This window comes from Canis aureus, chromosome 1, assembly GCF_053574225.1.
Source record: "Canis aureus isolate CA01 chromosome 1, VMU_Caureus_v.1.0, whole genome shotgun sequence".
Taxonomy (NCBI): Eukaryota; Metazoa; Chordata; class Mammalia; order Carnivora; family Canidae; genus Canis; species Canis aureus.
In genome coordinates, this window is record NC_135611.1 from 92,540,647 (window position 1) to 92,564,653 (window position 24,007).

The 24,007-nt window shown below is 37.0% G+C and overlaps 1 protein-coding gene and 1 long non-coding RNA gene across 42 annotated transcripts in view; one reads left to right on the forward strand and one right to left on the reverse strand.

The window, feature by feature from the left end:
- RFX3 (regulatory factor X3) overlaps window positions 1–24,007 on the reverse strand; it is a 287,131-nt gene that overhangs the window by 85,737 nt on the left and 177,387 nt on the right. For all 37 annotated transcript variants that reach the window (XM_077908536.1, XM_077908547.1, XM_077908603.1 and 34 more), the window contains one exon: window positions 14,504–14,762. In XM_077908536.1, coding sequence (XP_077764662.1) covers window positions 14,504–14,762 — 259 coding nt within the window. The remainder of the gene's footprint in view (window positions 1–14,503; window positions 14,763–24,007) is intronic.
- Window positions 488–16,691, forward strand: LOC144320334 (uncharacterized). Of its 5 annotated transcripts, XR_013385864.1 has the most exons (6): window positions 488–665; window positions 2,667–2,908; window positions 5,372–5,499; window positions 5,825–5,918; window positions 15,241–15,469; window positions 16,565–16,691. It is a non-coding gene; the product is annotated as an uncharacterized LOC144320334 (long non-coding RNA). The 5 variants fall into 5 exon arrangements; XR_013385866.1 differs by lacking the exon at window positions 5,372–5,499; XR_013385863.1 differs by lacking the exons at window positions 15,241–15,469; window positions 16,565–16,691 and adding an exon at window positions 6,540–6,732.

Here is a 24,007-nt window from a genome sequence, read left to right on the forward strand (position 1 = left end):
TCAAAAGTCTAATTTGCTAAAATGCCTACATTTTCTTGCAAGTTTGAGTGTGGAAAATTCGAGGTTGGATTTCAGTCTATTAAATAAAAATAAAATGACTTGAGTCATGGGATTTTCTACATTGAGATGAAAGGTGAAAATGATCAGAGATGTCACTGCAGTACTGATGGCGAAATCCATGTCTGTGTTTATCAATCGGCAATTTTAATTTCTTTATGACTAAAAGGATTTGCGGTTGCTGTTTTTATCATTAAAAGGTGGGCTTGGGAGACAAACATTTTCCATTTCTTCCTTAAAACCAGTAAAGCTTTAGACTATGATTATACAGGAGGTTATTTTTTGAAAAGTCAATTCTCTGAACTAAGGTTCAGTGCCCCGTTGTATCTCTTACTGAATAATCATTCTGAAGCTGAGTCACCAGGAGTGTACACATCCTCTCTGCAATTATCTACTGCTAGGATACGTGGTGCTTGGGAGTTTAGGCTGGTTCAGGTGACCCTAGACTATTGCCTCATAATCAGATAAGAAGCTATGGCAACTCATCTGAGATCAAATGGTGGGATGCTGCATCCCAGATGAGATGTCCGGCCTGGAAAGACAGGATTTTGGAGCATTAAGTGGGATTACTGGGGTGAGACCAAGAAATTCCCCGTGTAAAAGAGCAGGTAAGAAACTGCTGTCCATTCCAGACAATCTGGGGATGTGACTTCCCAGATAAATCAGTCTTTTCTGGAAAATAAAAGAAGATCCCCAACAATATACTGGGGACACTTTAAAACCCTCCAGATTCACTGGCTTAAAACAGGACTCCCATGAGAATGGGGATTGACCTTGGGGGTGGTTCTCCACAGAAGACAGGAAACTTTGCCTCAATCCTACTGCAGACAGATTTTCAGCAATGGGAGAAGAGGGTTTTGCACTGTGTTTAGATACACTGCTGCAATCTCAGAGGAGTGGCAGGCCTTGGCGGCAGAAAAGCAAAAAAGAGAAAGGAGACCTTCTCCAGCTCTGGGAATCATGCACAGTCTCCGAGGCTCAGAGGCAACCCCAAAAGAATGCCTGGCCAAGTCCAAAGAGTCAAAGCGCAAGCAAGGAGAACCTCCTACATTCACACATCAGATTTCTTTCTGATCACGAGGTATCAAGAAGATGCAAAGATGTCTCTGCAGGGTGTCATCTGACAAGGTACTACGGGGCAGAACATGAAAAATCAGGCCTGCGTAGAGCAACTTGCTAAGAGAGTCATTGCCAATGGAGACTATTCAGAGAAATCAGACCTCATCAGAGAGCACGGACCCCTGTGAGTTCTGTTGTCAGTAAAACTTAAACTGGGTGAAGAGGAATGGGATGCCACCCGCTACATGAAAAAAAAATTGGGGATTGAAGTCACCAGTTAGTTATTACAGAATTAAAATGAATACAGGCATAAAACACTTAGTTTCCCCACCCAAATGCTGAGTTTTCAAAAGAGAGACACCCAGGGAATGGCAGAGGTGGGTGTCTTCCACTTGGGCAAAAGACACTGCATACTAAGTCTGCAGTGCTAGTTAGAGACTGTACCAACTACTCCACTTCTGGTACAGAGAGTGGCATGACCACAGTGGTGATAAAAATATGACCACATGGGATCCCTGGGTGGCACAGCGGTTTGGCGCCTGCCTTTGGCCCAGGGCGCGATCCTGGAGACCCGGGATCGAATCCCACGTCGGGCTCCCGGTGCATGGAGCCTGATTCTCCCTCTGCCTGTAGAGTAGAGTCTCTGCCTCTCTCTCTCTCTGTGACTATCATGAATAAATAAAAAAAAATTAAAAAAAAATATGACCACATGGCAATAAGCAAACCTTAGTTCCTGCATGGTAGATTGTGTGTGTGTGTGGGGTTGGTGGTGGTGGTGGTTAGATTTAAGAGAGGAAAAAAAACCTGGACTCTGTAAGGCAGAAGAAACCCCTATTATTTTGAGAGTATATCAAGGGTGTACATTGTGGCAGATATTGTACCACTGAAGGAACCCTTTCCGGATTTCCCAGGAATTAGGATCAGAAATCTAGAGGAGGCCAAGGAGGTGGTATATTTCATATCCAGGAGAAAGAAAAACAAAACAAAACAAAACAAAACTCAGTGGAGCTCCTCCAAAAAAAAACAGAGCAAATCCTCTAAGAAGGCCTTGAAGGGGATAGGGTACCTATCCTCTGATGGGGAATAGATAACAGTATGATAAACATGTGGCCTCAAATCCAGGCTGCAAACTCCAAGTCACTACAATCCTAATACTGCCTTGTTGGAATCAAGGACAGGTGGAGAGTGTCTAACCACCCAGGGTTTCCCTGAGGCCTGTACAATATCCAACCAAGAACCAGTGTCCCAAAAAGGGCTTGAGAGGAAAGTTTCATCCAAGCCCTTAGGAAAAGAGGATGGGAAGAGGAGAAGAGGGGACAGGTGGTGTTTGGATGTTTGTATCATATAAATATCATGTTTGTACCTTCTCCCAAGCTCAAAGAAGGGATCAATGCTGTACTTTTTCTAAGGCAGCAAATACTTTTAAAGACTAAAATGAAATAAGAAAAAAACCCATTTCCCCCATTATTTATAATTCCTCATTATTATTTACAATTGGTCTTTATAGTTCCCCATAACTTGTATTATGGATGGCTCCCTTATTATTACAGGATGGCCCCTTGTTTCACAGAGTTGCTCCCGCTGCTAGCAGGTTGGGAAGTTTACAGGAGGTGGGGATCTGGGAAGATCAAGGTCAACGTTCACCTCCCCACAGAAAAGAATGCATAGACTGCAGAGAACAGGGTCTTACAAAGGACTTTGAGTGACTGCGCTCTGGAGACTGTGATGCTAAAGCCTCAGCTTTTCCCCTACAAAATCTTCATCAAATCTACCCCACTCCCACATACTGCAGGTACAAATAATCAAGGCTGGCCGGAGGACGGGGTTCATTTAGGGGTGATGAATGATGTCAAAAAGGTAAACTGAGGCTTGAAATGCAGGGAAATGTGAAGAGGGGCTGAGTCTTGTGTATGAGGTGCATGGGGTGAAAGAGAGGCTCCCCTGGACATGTGATTTATATATCCATTTATGATTGCCTAAACGACGGCTCAAATAGAGTATCACATATGTAGACAATCAAGGCTCTCTTTCAATGTAAATATCAACCAGTCATTCCATTACATGTTAATAAGGCAGAAGGAAAAAGAATAATTATATTACCTTAGTCATTGTCTTTATAGGTCAAGACACATTTTCTTGACTCTGAAATGGCTTTTTAATCTATTTTAAAGACTAAAGGTCAAGATTGATATATTCAACTGCCACTGTAATTAAAATCGGTCTCTTGGTAGAAACTATTTCCTTCCTAGAACAGTTAAAGAAAGTGATCTAAAAATAGAAGTAATATAATAATGCTTTATGGTTTATAAAGCCTTTCTACATTAATTCTCATATGATCTTCACAGTAACTTTGTGAGGTGGGAAAAGCAAGGAATATTACCTCCTTTTCACAGATTAGAAAATTGAGGCTCTCTAGGATTGAGAGACTTTCTTGAGATTACACAGGTATTAAATGTGAGACTGGAATACAAGATTTAGCTCTCAAAGTTCAGTATCATTTTCATTTTATGCAAAAATATACCCTAAGTATAAATCACGTGGGAATCTTTCAAATCAAAATATCAAATATATCAAGTGAAACTCTTTTCTGAGGAGTGGCTTGCAAAATTAACATTTGTTAAATGGCTTACTGTTAACAAACAAGATTCACTTTCTAAGAGGAAAGGGTTTAAATAGGATTGATAAGTATTTGAAAATGATGACAAAGTGGTCAGGTTAAAGACAATAGAAAGTTTTAAAGGGATAGTTACATTTTAACCATCATAAAAAGTTATCTTTAATGTATAATAATTGCATTTTCTTGTTCATACAGGTTACTGCATTAACCTCACACAATTAACACAGCATTTTTGTTTCTTTGTGAAAGAATGGTAAATTCTTCAGAGAAACCCAATGAAGATAATATACTTACAACTGGAAATTTCCTTTGGGGCAATTGCTCCCCTGAACTCTTAGGACTTCACATTTTGTTTGCATTGAGATCAAGCAAGGCAGAAAAATTTCTACTTGGTGGCTCTTGTTCAGAAAAGGCATCTATGATTGCTAACAGGAGCATGTAGCCACCACCCTTGCTTGTACTGTTAGAAATGACAGCCTTTTGGTGTATATATGGGGGCTTCGGTGTGTGTGTGTGGGGGGATGGGACTTCCTACAGGAAACACTTCAAGCTAACAGGAGCATGTAGCCACCACCCTTGTACTGTTAGAAATGACAGCCTCTTGGTGTATATATGGGGGCTTGGGTGTGTGTGGGGGGCAGGGGATGGGACTTCCTACAGGAAACACTCCAACCAGGAACATTAAAGGAGAGAACACTTTCACTTTGTGTCTCTTGGTGGGTTATACCAATTATGTGGGTTCTGATCAGCATTTTTAGAAAATTAGTGAAATCAAACAGAGTAGAAAATATCAGATATCCTTGCACAGAGTATGTGTTAATATTGATCTGTGGCACTTTGGTTTCAGACACCTATATATGAATGATACGTGTAGATACATAATCCTGTGCATGTGTACATAGAGATGTATGTATGTGCGCGCATGCGCGCACCTGCGCAAGCACGGGGCTGCAGTGTAAGGGTATTTCTTATTGTGGGCTGTGACCCCAAAACTTTGAATGCTCTGCGCTAAGCAGTTGAATAAGCTACCTGCAGGTTATTGGACCCCTTCTTTGAAGGCTCTACAGAGGAGGGTCTCTTGGGCCTAGGAGGCCTGACCGTGCAGATAGTAACACTCTGCTCTCTGACTTCTGTGCATTCAGGGTGATGCAGAAACTAACACGTAAATACGTTAAACTGCAGCAATGTTGAAAAGAAGCTTAACTCTGACAGAGTCAGGACAGGTTGTTCTTGTAAGTCTCAAACAAATTAAAAATGTCCAGATGACACTTCTTAGCTAGCTCTGGTTTCCCTTTCCTCTTGAACCAGAAAGCAGCTAACGAAATCTTAATCTTACACGCCAAAGCATTTAGAGCAAAGAAGTTTTAGAGATCTTACAAATGTCTAACTATATAAAATCTTCTCTATTCACATAATTTTATGACATCTAGAGAAAAATTTTAAATTGTTATGCTTTCAACATGAAGTTCTGGCAGTTTTGTACTACCTGAAGCTATTCTGAAATATTTATGAGGGGGGGAAAAACACATTTGGATAAAAAAACCTTGCATAAATTGAACGTGTTCTGAGAATATTTGACTTAAGTTGGTGGATTGAAACCAAGACCGCTGTTTTGATTCCTCTGATCACTCTCTACAGCCCACATCCCTCCGCCCTCACCAGGACCCAAAAGACTGGCATTATCAGTGCATGACAATGAAACTATATTCTGAGACATCTACTCCTAAACACTGAATGCTAGAATTAACCCTTCGGGAACTTGCTGGGTAAGAATTAAGTGACAGGATTTAAGACCAAGTTTTCATTCTCAAATGTGTAAGATCTCAAATCTGCCTTTTGTAGATTATTCTGAGTGCTAAGAACATGTTCACTTTGTATTGAGTCTATGTCATCACTAAATCAGTGGATTTCTCAAAGTGTGGTCTTGGATCAGCAGGATCACAGTCATCTGGGCACTTGTAAAGAATTCCAATCTTGAACCCTTCCCTACACTGAATCAAAAGCCCTGAGGGAGGGCTCCAGTGATGTGTCTAATCAATGCTTGGAGGAACGCTGCAGGAAAATATTCTCAAAATTTGTTTTCTTTGCCAGGGTCAGACTGCAATTACTACTTCAGGGAGAGTAAGCATGGAGATAATGGGCATTCATTCCTACAGTGGTGCCAGTTAAAGAGTAATTTTGAAAAGTAAGTACTATTTGGATTTTTGCTGTTCTTTCACTCTCTTCCTACCCAATCCAATCCAACCCGTAGGCAATTTTGCAACTTACATCAGCAACATAATCAGAAGATTAACAGAATTTTGGTGAATCTAAAATTAATCTCTTTCACTCTCTTCCTACGCAATCTAATCCAACCCACAGGCAATTTTGCAACTTATATCAGCAACATAATCAGAAGATTAACAAAATTTTGGTGAATCTAAAATTAATCAGTTTACAACACATTAAACATTTGTGATTTTGAAAAATGATGTGGTGAGAAAAGAAAGTGAAAGTAACCACACTTCAAAGAAATCTGAGGGTTATTTGTGGATTTCCATTTTTGCCTTCGAGGATTAGGCAGCTTTCTGGTAGGCCAGAACTGGCTCTGGTACCCGTACTGTAAACCTTCATAACTCCTAGAAGCATGTGCCTGGTTCCCAACGATGGTTCACTACATGTCTGAGTGAGTGATTAAAGGAAATAAATCCAAGTACATAAATACAAACATAAAACATTCACTTGCGCTCCAAAATACTGAATAAGAGCAGATCCAAAAATCTTTACTAAATTTAATGCTAGTTTCTGTTCTCTGAACTTCCAACAGCCTAATAAAGGAGAACTTTTTCCAGGAACAAGATCTACTTTGAATTGTGACACCACATAGACAATCTTTATACTGGGCTCTAAAGAAAGGGTTGTGTCATCTACATGCATTTGGGGAACAGGACCAGATAGATACACTTCATAATCGTCAAGGGCTTACTTGAGATTTTTGCAAATAATAAATCACTTTTTTTCAAGAGGTAATGTATTCCCGTCTCCATGTTTTTTTTTTCTTCATGCATTCTTCTAGAGAGATTCTTGTGCTTATATAAGCATATGCAAATGTATGTTTCTATTTAAACACATGCACACTACCTCTTGCTTTTTCCCTTAACAATATGGAGGTCTTTCCATCTCTCTAGATCTCTATCTATGTATGTCTCCTCTATGTACACATACCTACACATACATACTTCCTCATTCTTGACTGGCTGTATAAAGTTTTCCACTGAATGAACAAATGCACCAAAGTTTATTTAACTATTTTCCTGCTGATGGACAATTAGTCTTTTCCTAATTTTTCTATTATAAATAACTCTACAGTGAATTTGGTTGTTTATGTGGCATTTCATATATGTAAGAGGATCATCAGTAGGAAAAATGACTAGAAGTATGCTCTCAGGGTCAAAGGTACGTGTATTTTCAATTTTTATAAAAATGTCCACAGTGCTCTCCAATCTTATCTGTGCCAGTTTAAATTCCTCTCAACAGTGAGCCAGAGGGCTGGTTTCTTTAAACCCCTGGCAAGGCTTACTGACTTTTCCAGCTTCACCCGTGTGACATGAACAACAATCTCTCTTTACAGTTTATTTTTCATCTCCTTTTCAGTGGGCTGCTCACTTATATACATTCTCCATTTTTTGGTCCTTTTTTTTCTCATGGATTTATTTTTTTTTAAAGATTTTATTTATTTATTAATGAGACACACACACACACACACACACACACACACACACGAGGCAGAGACATAGGCAGAGAGAGAGGGAGAAGCAGGCTCCATGCAGGGAGCCCGATGCCGGACTCGATCCCGGGACTCCAGGATCATGACCCAGGCCGAAGGTGGCGCTAAACCGCTGAGCCACCCAGGGATCCCCACTCATGTATTTATAAGAGTGATCTATATATTAAACAAATTAGTTCTTCAGATATAATGTCTCAAAACTTTATGCCAGGTTGCTGTTTCACTTGTGTCACTGTCACCTTTATTGTGGTTTTCGTAATATAGAATGTTTCCCCTTTATGTAGTTGGTTTTATCAAGATATTCTTTGTAGTTTCTGGATTTTACATCACACTTCACTATTATGAAACTTGATAAGGATAAAATACATTTTTCCATCCAAGAGAAATTAATTTTTGTATAAGGAGGTAGTGTATGGAATCAATCTACTTTTCTAAATAATTATCCAGTTGTCTAAAACATCATTTATTGATAATCCACATTTCTCCACTGACAGTCAATGCTACCTTTGCCATACACTATATTCCTACACTCATTCGGTCTGTTTATGGTGTTTAGTCCACCACTGGTCTACAGGGATCTATTCATGTGCCAACAATTCTGTTTTAATTATTGTAATTTTATAATATGTTTGAATCCAACTGCAGGGCTGTTAACATCCCACTCCATTCTCCAGTATTACTCTTTTTACAAAATTTCCTTTACTATTCTTGCACATTTATTTATATAAACAGCCCTTTCTTGCAAAAAGAGAAAAAATCTACTGGTATTTTGATTGGGTTCATATTGAAATACAAAAGTTAATTTAAGAAGATTCAAAATGTTTGATACTGAAACTTCTTTTTCAAGTATGCAACTTTTTATTTAGCAGCTGGATCTTATACATATACTATTAGTTTTCTACCTGTTATATTTTAAATTTATCATAAATGAGATATTTGCTTCTATATTTTCTGACTACTATTGTTTACATCTAGAAAAGCTATTGATTTAATTGAATATTAAATATTCAGAGATATTTATTGAAATATTTATTAAATATTATTGTTTAAATTTTTATTATTTATTAATAATATTAAATATTATTAATATTTAATTTTATTTAATATTAATACCAAATATTATTTAAATATTTATTAAAATAAATTCTCTTATTATTTGTTATAGTTTTTCATTTGATGCTCATGGTTTTTATCAGGTATACAATTATATCATCTGTAATGATGAACTCTATCACCTTTCTATTTTTATATTTTTTCTCTTATCTAACTACATCTTTCTTGTAATTTTGAAAGCATGATTAAAAACCTCACATCTTCCTTTCCTACCAGGCAGATGAGAAAGGTACTAAAACTTATAATAAGTAAATTTAAAATAAATGTATAAAATTACTTCTAACATTGCACAGATTACAAAAGTCCTAGCCAGTGAAATTTATGGGTACCAATAGTTTGATTCAAATATACTAGCTAAATTTTAAAAGAAACCAGATAATCTGTGACAATACAAACAACTGTAGTTATGCAGGCTGAGAAGGTGGTAATAAATCACATGCTTTTGGAGGATGAACTGATAAACATGGGAACGTAGAGAAATTTTCTCTCATTTGAAAACAGGAAATTGGTTGTAGGCATTGCATTGTATTTTCCCTCATTAAATGAAAAAACATGAGCTAGTAGACTAGGCAGTATTAAAATTTTATGGGTCTAATTACCCTATGATGCAGTAATCACAATAGTGGTTATTTACCCCCCAAATACCAAAAAAATCCCACTAATTCAAAGGGATACACGCACCCCTGTTTATTGCAGCATTATTTACAATAGCCATGATATGGAAGGAGCCCAAATATCCTTTGATAGATGAATGGATTAAAAAGAGGTGGTGTATATAAGCAATGGAACATTAGTCAGCCATAACAAAGAATGAAATCTTGCCATTTGCAACAACATGGATGGAGCTAGAGAGTATAACACTAAGCAAAATAAGAAAGACACATGCCATATGATTCCATACATATGTAGAATTTAAGAAACAAAACAAATGAGGAAAGAGATGAAAAAGAGAGCAGGAGAAACAAACCAAGAGACAGACTCTTCACTATAGAGAACACACTGATGGTCACCAGAGGGGAGGTCAGTGGGAGGCTGAGGGAAATACGTGATGGGGATTACGGAGGACACTAGCTGTGATGAGCATATGGCGATGTTGGGAACTGGCAAATCACAATACTGTATACCCGAAACTGATACAACACTGTAGGTTAACTATGTTGGAATTAAAATAAAAATCCCTTACACTGAATCCATTAAACATGTAAACCCAAGGATAAAGAAATAAAAGCATCTTTAACCCTTAATGTCTTAATTTTCTATAATTAGATAGGCTAGACCAGACTTTGACTTATATAAGTAGCAGATGGACATTCAGATTTTCTTCCAGGTAACTAACTGAAAGAAATTAAGGTATTTAACATTAATCAAAAGCGGGAAAGATATGAACAATATTAGTTTCAACACATTCTCCTTGTGCCTCTTGGTGGGATCTACTTTTAGCAAGAGCCATTTAACATATATAATTACTAAATGTATATATAGAAAGGTATAAAAATTAGCTTTCATATCACAGTCTAAAAAATGATTAATCTTATTTGGTTAACAAGAAGAAAAAAACTCCATAAATAACCATCTAATTATAAGAACACAAATGTTATTTTATGGAGAAGTGAGTAAATAAAGCTTAAATTGCTACTTATTATAAAGTCTGGTATAAAATAAACTATGTTGTGATGAGCACAAAAATATCACTAGCTACAATCACAAGGTTTTGATCCTCAAATGCAAATTGGGTTCAGGTTCCAAAATTCTAAAATTCTACAAATTCTAAGGTTCTACAGAACAATAATGAAGAAAAATACGAGTTTTAAATGAATAAAGATACACAAGGAAACATCACGGTGATGCATTAGGAGAAAGATCAAAGCATGATGAGCTCAGAGTTGTGACTGGAGCTAACTCTTTCACCTTAATGTCCATGTGCCACTGAAATATTAACAGTAAACAGATCCCTAGCATTATTAATTTAATAAAACATAAAACATTTATTCAAGTAGTAACTTAGCTAAACTCACATCCAATGATGTTCCATTAAAAATATTAATCTTTTTTTTAATCAGCAGGAAACACCTATTAAAATGTGTGTATACATATTAATATATTAAAAACATAGGTATATATATATATGTACATATATATAACTTATATACACAGACTCCACTAACCAAATAAAAAAATTCAGTAAGTAAAAGAAGAAATATAATTTTGACCAAATCATTGAAAATTAGTAGTTTAGACCAGAATATATATTGATAAAATAAAATTGTATTTGTTGCCACCATAATCTTTCAGAAAATTCTGATATTTCTTTCTTTTTTTAAAATTAATTTATTTATTTATGATAGTCACACAGAGAGAGAGAGAGAGGCAGAGACACAGGCAGAGGGAGAAGCAGGCTCCATGCACCGGGAGCCCGACGTGGGATTCGATCCCAGATCTCCAGGATCGTGCCCTGGGCCAAAGGCAGGCGCCAAACCGCTGCGCCACCCAGGGATCCCAAATTCTGATATTTCTATGTAACTTGAAATCTGAACATTTTTACAATGCAGACATCAAATACTAAAAAAAGTTATGTAAGATGTTTTTTCATTTAAAGTTATAAAACTAAAGGAAATCATATGCTCAAATGCAAATTTTCTATTAGTCATTCAGAGATCCTTCTAGTATAAGAAAGATGGTTGTATACTGAGTATTAGATGAGGTAAGAAAATATTTCAAGTGCTACTTATTTTTCTTAGTAATGCTTTCAATTTGAAATTAACTTTTTGTTTCTATTGGCATGTCTTGGGAACTAGTTTGCACACTGGAAGAAACTTTTCTTTGACCCAAAAGTTATTCCTGCTAAATTTAGATGGAAGTATTTCTATATAGACTGAAGTCAAATGTAAGAGTCAAGGCAATTATTCTGAGAACCAGAGCCACAAACCTTGCTACCACGAACTGAGTAAAGGTTTGTATTGTCCCTAACAACTCAAATTTAACTAGTTTCACACCAACTGAATTAATTGACTATACATTCCATTATAGCCTCTCAAGGAACAGCCCAATTGATGGTCTCCCAAGCAGGAATTCTGGCCATAATATAGGCTACTGCTACCCAGTGTGTCATGTTAGGCATGCTACAGGTGATAGGTTGAACACTACAGAACAGCCAGAGAAATGAACTTCAGTTGCACAGCATGGTTCAATGCTTGAAAGAAATGGCTCAAGTCTTGACCGACAAGTTGCTAAAGATTGTGCTCATATGGTTCTACAGAGAATGAAAAAGATATATGAAAATAAGCAAATTCCCTTTAATGACATGGTACCTACCAAAAACATCTTAAGTTCTAGGAGTCTAAGCTACAAATTTTCTAACATTTGGCAAAAGGAGAATGGTAGAAATTGTAAACAGGTTGCACGGCACTTAAACTTTGCTAACTTTACTAGAGTAGCAGATGTGAAATTGTACACAGAATTACCATCTCATTGTGAATGAAGGAGATGAGTATCTTTTGCACTGTTGAGAGGGGGATCCAAATCAACTATAAATTTTGGTAATAATGCAAGGTAATACAATAAACACTAGCAGATGTGTATTTAGATTATACACATCCATCACAGGACACTATCTCTATGTGCCTTGATGAGAGCACCTTATGATTTTTCCATGCTAGGTTATCTTTTAACTTTTTTTTACTCCTTTTGCTAACAAGGAAATTTTCTTTTTAAAAAAAGAAAACAAGCCACCAAAAAAACAACTTTAACAAGAGAACCTTTTAAAAAGCATAAATTTATACAGTTGATACTATGAACTGATTTTTTTAAGCAAGTTTCCACTATTCCCAAGTATTAGAATGCAGTTATTTTAAGTGTCAGTTTAATTTGCCAATTAACATAATAAAAATCAAATCTGTGTAATGGATCACTTAAAGCGTAATGATACTTTTCATAATCTACACAGAAAACAAAACAAAACAAAAAACTACAAAACTTACTTTATTATATTTGCACCTGTATTGCCATGACCCAAAATAATCAATTTTATTAACTGAGTGATAAGAATAACAAATTTAGTAAACCTACATCCAGTGGATGAAGATGCTTGACAGATAGCCTGCAGTCAGTGTGAAGGCAGACAGCAATGTCTGGAGAAAGGGAGGCAGGACGGGGGAAGGGCAGATGGTATGCCAGCATAGGAGAGGGTGGGTGAAAGGATAGTGGGAAAGAACTCATTCTCCACATTTTCAGTTTTCCTAAGGCATTGATAAGTGGCAACTGAAAATGAGTTTCTGAGTGGCCTTTATCAGGAGTGCTATATAGTACTGGCAACTGATCTACCTCCTTTCCTTTAAACGGTAGATACAGTTATTTTTACATCAGAACGTTTTACAATTCCTTTGTAAATATTATGATTTTAAAGCTGGGAGGAAATTAGGATATCATGTAGTTTAACTAAGCCCTTATTTTACTGCTAGAGGAAATGAGGTCCAGGGAAGCTAGGATTTCGTTTCTAATCTATATAAATATACTGGCGTGACTAAAAAGTTTAGAAATGCCATTTTTAGTGTTATTAAAATCAAGAGACAAACACACAAAAGAAATGCTTCAAAAACACAAAGGAAAAAGTACAAAAAAGAGCTAGTCATCTGTTCTGATGTTAGTAGAAAACAGTAAATTAAATATAACGAGCTCTAAGAAATGGATTAGGGAAAAGGTACTAAGTGATAGAAGTCTAAACACATGTAATGATTACAAACATAAAAATTACATACAAAATACTTACCAAGAACATATATCTTTAGGAAAATCCATAAAGTGAAAAATATAAAGCCTCTCATAATTATTTCCTACAAATTTGTTTCTACTTCAATTTCATTATAAGAACAATATATACAGCAAAATTACAAAATGCACTTAATTCAAATCCCCAGCCCCCTTTTACATGAAGCACCTACAAAATCAATTCTGTTGCTACTCTTGCTGGGGGATTCTCAGTGATTATTCTCCTTACACTTAGCTGAGCTTAGAATGGAAAGCTCAGGACACAGAATTTGATGAAATCAAATCCTGCACAGCTTGTTATGAATATTTCTAGGACATTAAAATCTGTGTCAAAATTAATATTTTTGTTAAATTTTTAAAACTTGAAAACTCAAATAAATATGTAGCATGTTCTTCAGATACTTGATTATGCCTATCGTCAGAGCCAACACAGATGTTTTTTCATTAGAATCACCTAGGTCAGGGCTGCCCAAAGTGTCTCTGGTTGAAGAGAGGGACATGATAATATGGCACATGGCTAAACACTTCCAATTTTACTATTTAAATATGGGTTTTCATATACTTCAGAAAAAATTACACTAGTTTAGAAGTGAATCAACTTCAAAATTACATTAGTAGATAATAGTACAGGTGACGTGAATATGCCCAAACTAAATGTCTAAGGTTTGGGAAATGTTGCCCCTATGGTAACTTCCTTGGTGATGAGCTAACATAAATATTACTGTTGAAAGGTGTGTTGAAAATTGTATTTTGCTCTTTATTACTTCATTTTTATCTCATCAGGCAGTGTAAATCAGCATAAGATCAAAGTAAGTTCTTTCAGATTTACAGTATTTTACTGAATATCATCACTGAAGGAAGCCTATGAAAATCAGCATTAGTAAGACTCACCTCTTTTCCCATTATAAATAAAAACTTCCCAACTCACACAACTGTGAGGTACCTAGGGTATCACTCTGCATACTACCACATGTACCACATTCTGGATAATACCACAGTATTAAGACTGCTCAACACATCCTTGCCCCGCCCAGCCTGTGTTGTTTTTTATTTCCCTCTTGAGAGGAAAATGTACCATAGAGGCTACCAGGAGGCCAAATTAAACAAATAAAAACTCAAATACTCACTGTCGCTGGGGAGGCCCGAGTGGTGTGTGTCACTGAGTGACCAGAGTTCTCCATTGAATTGCCGATGAGATAGGTTCCTCCAGAACTGCTGATGAGTTGTCCTCCCGTGACGCCCATCTGAATCCCACCGGTGCCCACCATGCTGTGGGACGAAACTACGGTAGTCACCTGCGCAGAGCTCCCTTGAGTATCAAAGTAATTCCCTCCAGTGTTTTGGCTGTACATCTGTGTTTCTGTGTAAGGATAAGTTGTTGTTCGGCTTTAGAAGAAGAAGGAAAAAAGGAAGCAATTTAGTAGCTTATTTATATCATCTTAATGAATTTTTTTCTAGTGTGAATGTATGTTTAAAATAGTTCTATTGTCATTCTCTTCCACCCCACACCCCACAGCCAGCCACTACTGAAAACTTGGTGCATGTGTTCTCAGACATTTTTTGTCTGTAGAGAGTCTCTTGGTCATCACCTCTTCCTTGGTTTCTATGGCCTTTCTTGTCCACTTTTTGCTTTTTTCACCACAACCCTTCAAGGACCTTTTGGAGGCTCCAGCTTTCTGGCACCTTAAATACTAGTATTTTCTGAGGTCTCCATGTTTAGCTCTTATTTTTCCTGTTTTATTCAGACCACCTATTTTTACCATATACATGGCTATAGTCAACAACCTTATATGAGTTAATATCTCTCTTTCTACTTTGTGGTTATACTTGAAGAATTTAAAATCTGTTTTGTTTTTTTTTTAAGATTTCATTTGTTTATTCATGAGAGACACAGAGAGAGAGAGGCAGAGACACAGGCAGAGGGAGAAGCAGGCTCTCTGCGGGGAGCCCAACATGGGACTCGATCCCAGGACCCCAGGATCACGCCCTGAGCCAAAGACAGACACTCAACCACTGAGTCACCCAGGTGCCCTTAAAATCTGGATTTCTAATAGCCACCTGGTTATCTCTACTAGGAAATCCCATAATAAATGGTAAGTCCTCATATGTAAAAATTAACACATGACTAAAGAAAAATTCCCTATCTCTCTTGTTCCTTCTCCTACACTCCCCCTCTCTGTGGAAGGCAGTACCACTATCCTCAGCTCTGGAAATGATTACTGAACTCTTCCCTCACCCACATGGACAGTCACTAAGTCTTACTAGTTTTACCTTTTAAATAATTCCCCATTTTTCCTTTCTGTTCTCATACTCCCCACCTGCACTCAACAATATTCTATTAGAATTGCCCTGTAATTGGTCTTCCTTCCACTAATTTGGTTCTCTTCCAATCTACCTTCAACTTTGTTGCCTCAGGGAACTTTTCCAAAATTCAAATATGAAAATAAAACTTTTCTTAAAAACCTCTCCATGATTTTCCCGAGCCTTCAGAACAAATTCAAATCCCCTGACCTGCCTTACAAGCATCTGACATACCTACGTGATCTCTGGACACACAACCTGCTCTGTTCTCAAATGCTTTCCTCAGTCACATCATACTGACCAATTCACTGGTTCCTCCTGGAATTAATTTTCTGAACACCTCACTCTCTGTGGCCAGTCCTCATAGGGTTGTTAGGTTTTGTTTCCTGTACTTTCCCAACCCTCTGTGCATCCCCGAAACAGCTCTCAATACACTTATTGTTAATTTCATGTCTTTGTGCTCCTATGAAATTACGTTTCATTCCCATCTGTGCCCTCAACATTTAACACAGTTGCTGGTATATAGCAGGCACACTAGTTAACAAATAAAAATATGATTCTATTTGAAAGTATATTTGACATATTAGCCACTTTCATAAATCTCTAAAACGTAAATTCCTTTTTGTTCTGTTAAAACATGAGAATTTATGTAAACTACTCCAAGATATTTTGGTATCACTTAGAGTAGGTCATTTAAAACCATTACAAATTATAATTGTAATATACTTTATAATGTAAATTTTAGTGAAATAATCAAGATGCTGCAAAACTAATCTCCACTGGGTAAAGTTACTGCTTTCCAGAAAGAGATACCACAGATCCAGGTATAAATTTTAGTTTGGGGTGAAGAGTGAAATAACCCCACAGAGAACATTTTTTTTTTACAGATGGAGAAATGCCATTTAAAATACACACATCATCATCATCATTGCTCTATTTCCCAGCTGTAAGTCCATTTATATATTTCTTTTATTACACATTTATATAATAAAAAACAGCCATGTTGATTTCAAATTTAGTAAAAAGAGAAATACGCTCATTGTAATTTATGTCCACTAACTATGATAGTCACCCTACTTCACTGTGCTTAAAATAACACAATCTGATGTTGCTATTTAAGTAAAGCCAAGTAAAGTGTAGAAATACATATATGACAATAAATACTTCCACAAAACCAGGCATGGTGCTGGCTTTCCTTTTTACAGTCTGGACAAAATGACTAAGCGTGCTCCCAACACAAAGCTGATTTAACAAGTGAGACATATAATAGCTAATGATCACTAATATTTACCGACCATTTCCTATGCACTACGCACAATTTAATGTGCTTTTCAGGTATCAGCTCATTTAATCTTCATTACAACTCTACGAGATAGCTACTATTATAATTTCTATTTCACAGACAAGGTAATTGTTTAGAAAAGGTTAGATTACATAGCTTGGTCCAAAGCAAACAACCAGTAAAAAAAAAAAAAAAAAAAAAGATTTGGGGGTCACCTAGGTGGCTCAGTTGGTTAAGTGTCTGCCTTTGGCTCAAGTTATGATCCTGGGGTCCTGGGATCAAGCCCTGCATCCGGCTCCCTACTCAGTGTGGAGTCTGCTTCTCTCTCCCTCTGTTCCTCCCCTTCCCCCATGCCCCACCCTGCTCGTACTTGCTTGCTCTCTCACCCTCTCTCTGAAATACATAAAGAAAATAGATTTGGGAGTCTGCACTTAGCCCATATTCTCGACCATTTCATCATATAAAAATAACTTTCTGTGTATGTCATTATTTGTGAATAATGACATATTCACAATGTCATTATTGTGACATAATGACACAATGTCATTGTGAGACACAATGTGAGAAACAGCCTCTACAGGTGTTACCAGGAACCATGAGCTTCCTATTGCTATCTGGAATTTGCTTACACCTGAGCTCACTGTTTACTAGCACCACACTACCCTCTTCTCATACTCAGAACGGAAATTGTGAAAAATGTCCTCATGATGATAAAGAGAGATGGAGAAGGTGAGTATTTCAGAGCGTATTTACCACCCCCCACTTGGATTTTAGAGGTTCTATGATCATGGAAGTCACTACTCTACTATAAGAGAAACATTCCAAGGGATTTAAATCACTCCATCTGTTGCACGTGCCTCCTAAGTTCTCGGTGAACGACGGTAACACAAACAAATGCATCACAGATATATAAAATCTCTATAGCCCTCAAGCCAGTGTGAAAACATGGCAACCCACTTTTATTTTCATACTTCCTTCTATTAGTTAGAGATCATTCATGAGCTAGAAAGTGAGATAAGAACAGGAAAAGGAGAAAGTCACTGAAAGAGTATGTCTGACTCATGACCTACACTTATCACTCAATCATGACCCACGGGATGCGAGGAGAAGGCTTGGATACTGCAAAACACATATTGATTGGGTAAAGACTGACAATTTCAGGGTGGGAGGAGAACAAAATTTACTAGGAAATGAAGTGTCATGAATGGATAGAGCTAAGGTAAACTGACATAATTATTGTAGTGACATTTGTCTCTGACAAATGTACTCTTGTAATGGGAATGGAGACTTTTAAACTGGGTAATAGAGGCCAGATGCAATATCCTTAAGTCTCTGTCCTTTAAAGGTTAAGAAGATAAGCATTAGCCCATTGTTGGAGTCCTGTCTCCAGAGCCAGAGCCAAAGTCATGCATGCACAGATTCCTAAAGTTTTCTGCCATGCTTTCAGCTCCTGGATAAGCGCTGAAAATTTTATGTAACAAAAAAGAAGCATCAACAGCAAAAAGATCTTTCTTAGGTACTGGAAGTAGTGACTCTTTTATTCTGATACCTCAGATCAGCCTATCTTTCATATTGTATAATGAATACATATGAGTTATTGCTTGCACACTATTCCCCCCACCCCAATTTCCAAAATGTATGTCCCAGAAAATTACTCAATATTTGGCATATCAGACTGGAAGCAGCTTCCTATTTCTGGACTGTACATTCCTGAAACAGCTAAATTCCCAAGCAGTTCTGTACACATTTGAAAAATGCTACTGTGTTCCTTTTGTTTGTTCTTTATTGATTGCCACAGACTGTTATGAAAATAATGTGTCATATTATTTCTATAGCAGAAGAGAAGACTTGCCATTGTTCTGCATATGTATCCAGTAATGAATGTAAATACATAGATATGTGCATACTTGCTGACAGAAGCTTCTTCATAGCTGACTCTTTCATAAGGTTCTATGTAAATGTCAGGACTGATCTATTGAATTCAGTAAATTAGTGCTGTTTGCATCCCATCATGCCCCAGCATATACCTTGGCTAAGCATGACCCTGAATATTCCCTGCTTGCTTATTCACTATGATAATTATGTCAATTTACCTTAGCTCTATCCAATTTTCTATTTTCTTTAGCTTCAAGTGTCTTATCTGCAAGTCCAGATATATAATATCTCCAAATCATGTGTATTGTATTTTACCCAAGTTTTGAATGTCCTCCCACCAATAAACTAGTCAACTATAAGATTAAGCAATGGCACGGAAATAGTAAATTAAGGAAATAAAGCATCTTGCAAGTTTTACACCATAAAATTTATTATGAAGGTAGAATATAACAATGTGGATCATTACAGTGTCTTACATTGGCATAAAGTTTTATTCTTTGCAGGTCACTTTGTACACATTCTCTTAACAAATATCTATCTACTGAGCATCTATTCTGGTACCTAGAATAAAAGGAATAAACAGACATGACATCTACAGTCATCAGGGCTATATGAGGAGTAGGTGGTCAGAAATAAGAAATAAGATAATTAGAATTTTTCTTAAGCCCATGAAAGAAAAATCAAATATGAAAGCAAATGACTGGAAGGGAACATATTAGAGTAGTCAAGTAATGTTACCCCCCAAAGGAGAGATATTTAGCTTAAAACTAAAAGATGAAAAGGAGTCAGCCCTGCAGAAAGGAGAAAGAAAAATATCAGAAAGAGCACAGCATGTGAAAAGCCACAACACAAGAAAGATCCTGATATTTGGGAAGAAATAAGAATTCTAGAATGGCTGGAAATAATGAATGAGAAGGATATTAGAAAAAAATGGGGTTTAAAAAGTAGGCAAAAATTAAACACGCAAACTGTAATTCTTTTTTAGCTGTAGGTCACATTCACAATTTTAAGAGGTCACAACAGCTATTAAAAAAAGAGACTGGGCCCCACCAGCCAATAATCAAGCACACTATACCTAATAAGGATAAGCATTATTTTGAGAAACATTTGTTTCTATCATATAAATACACGGTGTGTGTGTGTGTGTGTGTGTGTGTGTGTGTGTGCGCATATGCTCATGTGTGCATGTATAAAATGAGTATAAAATGTACATATAACCTTGTCACGGGATGCCTGGGTGGCTTAGTGGTTAAGCATGTGTTTAGCTCAGGTCATGATCCCAGAGTTCTGGGATCGAGTCCCACATCGGGCTCCCTCTGTGGAGCCTGCTTCTCCCTCTGCTTATGTCTCTGCCTCTCTCTGTGTGTCTCTCATGAATAAATAAATAAAATCTTAAAAAAAAATAACCTCGTCACTATGGATGGTAGTTCACAAAATTTGAAAGTCACTGTTATGAACTATGGCAAGAAGTTGGAATTTTGTTTTAAGCTGGGGTAGGAGTAAAGGAGGCTTGTGTAGGGAAATGTTCCATCTAGAGAAATAACCTGCCTGAGGCCAGAGACAGGTAAATAGAAATAATGAGAAAGGGAGGGCCCAGTGCTGCAGACGGGTCATGTGAGATGATTCTAGAACACATTCATGAGATAGGATAGGGGGTGAATTTACTGAAAAGCATTTCACAACTCAGTTGAGAAATAGGCAGAAGAAATGAACAGACATTTTGCCAAAGACGACTTATACATGGCCAAAGTGCACATGAAAAAATACTCCACAGCACTTACCATCAAGGAAATACAAATCAAAACCACAATGAGATACTACCTCACGCCAATGAGAATGGTGAAAATTAACAGGAAACAACAAATGTTGGTGAGGATGAGGAGAGAGGGGAACCCTCTTGCACCATTGGTGGGAATGTAAGCTGGCACAGTCATTCTGGAAAACAGTATGCAGGTTCCTCAAGAAGTTAAAAATAGAGCTACCTTATGACCCAGCAATTGCACTACTGGGTATTTACCCCAAAGATACAGATGTAATGAAACGACAGGACACCTGCACCCCAATGTTTACAGCAGCAATGTACACAATAGTCAACCTGTGGAAGGAGCCAAGCTATCTTTCAACAGATGAATGGATAAAGATGTTGTATATATATACTATGGAATATTACTCAGCCATCAGAAAAGATGAGTACCTACCATTTACACTGATGTGGATGGAACTGGAGGGTATTATGCTGAGTGAAGTAAATCAGTCCGAGAAAGACAATTATCATATGGTCTCACTCATATGCAGAATATAAGAAGTAGTGAAAGGGACCATAAGGGAAGGAGGGAAGCTGAGTAGGGAAAAATTAGAGAGGAAGACAAACTATGAAAGACTCCTAACTCTGGGGAACAAACAAAGGATTACAGAGGGGGAGGTGGGAAGAAGGACAGAGTAACGGAGGGACGAGCATTAAGGAAGGCACGTGATGTTGTGAGCACTGGGTGTTATACTATATGTTGGCAAATTGAATTTAAATACAATTTAATAAAAAAGGAAAGAAAAGTGTTTCAGTGTCCTGATAGCAATATTCATTTTATTGGACTAGATCAAACAGGCAAATAAGTGCAGCCAGAATGTCTTTTTACCTATTTCCCAAAAGTATGAGAGCACAAGAGGGAACTCAGAGAAATTGGCAACTAGAGAGAATTATTTTTAAAGGTAAGGGATATATTATCTCACTTAATTGGTATTAGGGGAATCACACAGGTTAGGAATGGTTACCCCACTTACGCAGCCACAATCAGAATCTAGTGGCAGCACTGATGCACAGTTTGAGATGGTTGCAGCACCGTGGTGTCCTCACTGGACTTCTTCTGCAATATCCTTTTGTCTACAGCCTGGCTGCTGCCTAACATCACTCATGCTCATTCTTTTCAGCTGCATTATCCAGACTTCCTTGAAATTCTCTGAGTCACAAATACCTTTCAATAAATCCTGTGTTCTGCTTACATAAGCCAGAGTTGGCTTTTGCTGTTTGAAATCAAGAACCCTACCTTAAACAGTTTTCCATTATTAAGTTTTAATGTGCATCAAAAAAGCCCCGCAAAGAAGTAGCTACATTATTTGGAATCTTCAACAAATTGTGTTTATACGGTATAGAATATTGGGCTGGCGGGCATGCATGACTTATTTGAGTTTTGTAATAGATTTTCTCTTGAATACTTCAAGTCAGACGGAAGCCAGAAGATGCAACGGAGCGGGGACAAGTCCATTTTGTGAAAGACACCAAAGGGAAAATAGTAATTCAGAAAGGAATTTGAGTGACATGACATTTAACCTCTTATTATTACATAAGAATAAAAAACAATAGATTGAATATAAAGAAAGAAATACTATTTAATATCATGAATAAAAAACTTGGCTTGATTTAAATTCAGAAGACAGACTTATTTCTGCTCGTTTCAACTGCTATAACAATAAGGAAAAACTAAAAGCATTTATTGAATTGTTGCCAAAACAACTAGGGAGGAAATGCAAGAATGAATGGTGAAAGTCGATAAGAATTCTCTCAACAACTAGTTGGGATTTCTCATTGACATGTAGTATGTTCACTACTGTGTACGTTGATAATGTATGAAATATTGGAGTTGTAACTTTATATCATCCTATTACTATTATGTAAAGATAACCGGACATTTATACTTTGTATTTAAATTCTTTATTTCTCATAAAGAAATGTGGTTCTCACAATTCAGCATTCATCACAATCACTGGGAGGGCTTGTTGAAACACCAATGGCTGGACTTCAGCCCCCCCCCCCCCCCCATTCCTGATCCAGTAGAACCAGGTTGGCTCTTCTGACAAGTTCTCAGGTGATGTCAGTGTTGCTGGTCTGTGGAACTCTGAGAACCATTGTGCTGGGAGAGACTAAAAATCTGAAACCCATATTTCACAGGTATGAAGGAAAAAGTGCTATTTCACAACTATTAGTTCTTTTAGTCTGAGTTTTTAAAAAAGTCTAAAGTCTGCTGTTACAAAGGAGTTTTATACTCTGTTGTAGTTATTCCTGAGAGCATTACCAAAATTTCCATCGCTATAACTTTTTTTTTAAAGATTTTATTTATTCATGAGAGACACAGAGAAACAGAGGCAGAGACACAGGCAGAGGGAGAAGCAGGCTCCATGCAGGGAGCCCGACGTGGGACTCGATCCCGGGACTCCAGGATCATACCCTGAGCCAAAGGCAGACGTTCAACTGCTGAGCCACCCAAGGATCCCCCTATAATGGTTTTTAAGCACACCAAAAAGGTATACATAATAAGTACATATACAGATCATTTGTCCTGACAATATAAGTCAGGGAAGTGCATATGGACTTAAATCAACTTTGACAGAAATGGATCATACAAGATTCTGATCCAGAGTCCCTGGTCTAAATTATAAGTAAGAAAACATGAGCTGGATCAAATGGTAGTTCTATTTTTAATTTTTTGAGGAAACTTCGTACTGTTTTCCATAATGGCTATACCAATTTATATTCCCACCGACAGCACACAAGGGTTCCTTTTTCTCCACATCCTCATCAACACATGTTATTTTTTTGTCTTTTTGATAATAGCATTTCCCGATGATTAGTGATGCTGAGATTTTTTTCATGTACCTGTGGGGCATTTGTATGTATTTGGAAAAAAAAAAAAAGGTATATTCAGGTCCTCAGCCCATTCTTTAATTGAATTAGTTGCTTTTTTTGCTATTGAGTTGTGTCACTCCCTTACATATTTTAGTATATGATATACATATATTTTATACAAACACATACACACATATCTATATATATTTCAGATATACAGTATACAAATATTTTCTCCCATTTGACAGATGGCCTTTTCATTTTCCTGATGGTTTCCTTTGCCCTTTAGTTTGATGAATCCACATGTTTATTTTTGGTTCTGTTGCCTGTGCTTTTGGAGTCACATCTAAAACATCATTGCCAAGACTGATGTCAAGGAGCATACACCCTATGTTTTCTTTTAGGAGTTTCATAGTTTCAGATCTTATACTTAAGTCTGTAATCTATTTCAAATTTTTTTGAGTGCTATAACATAGTGGTCCAATTTCTTTTCTTTTTCTTTTTTTTGCACTTGGAAATCCAGTTTTTCTCAGCACCGTGTACCTAAGAGACTTT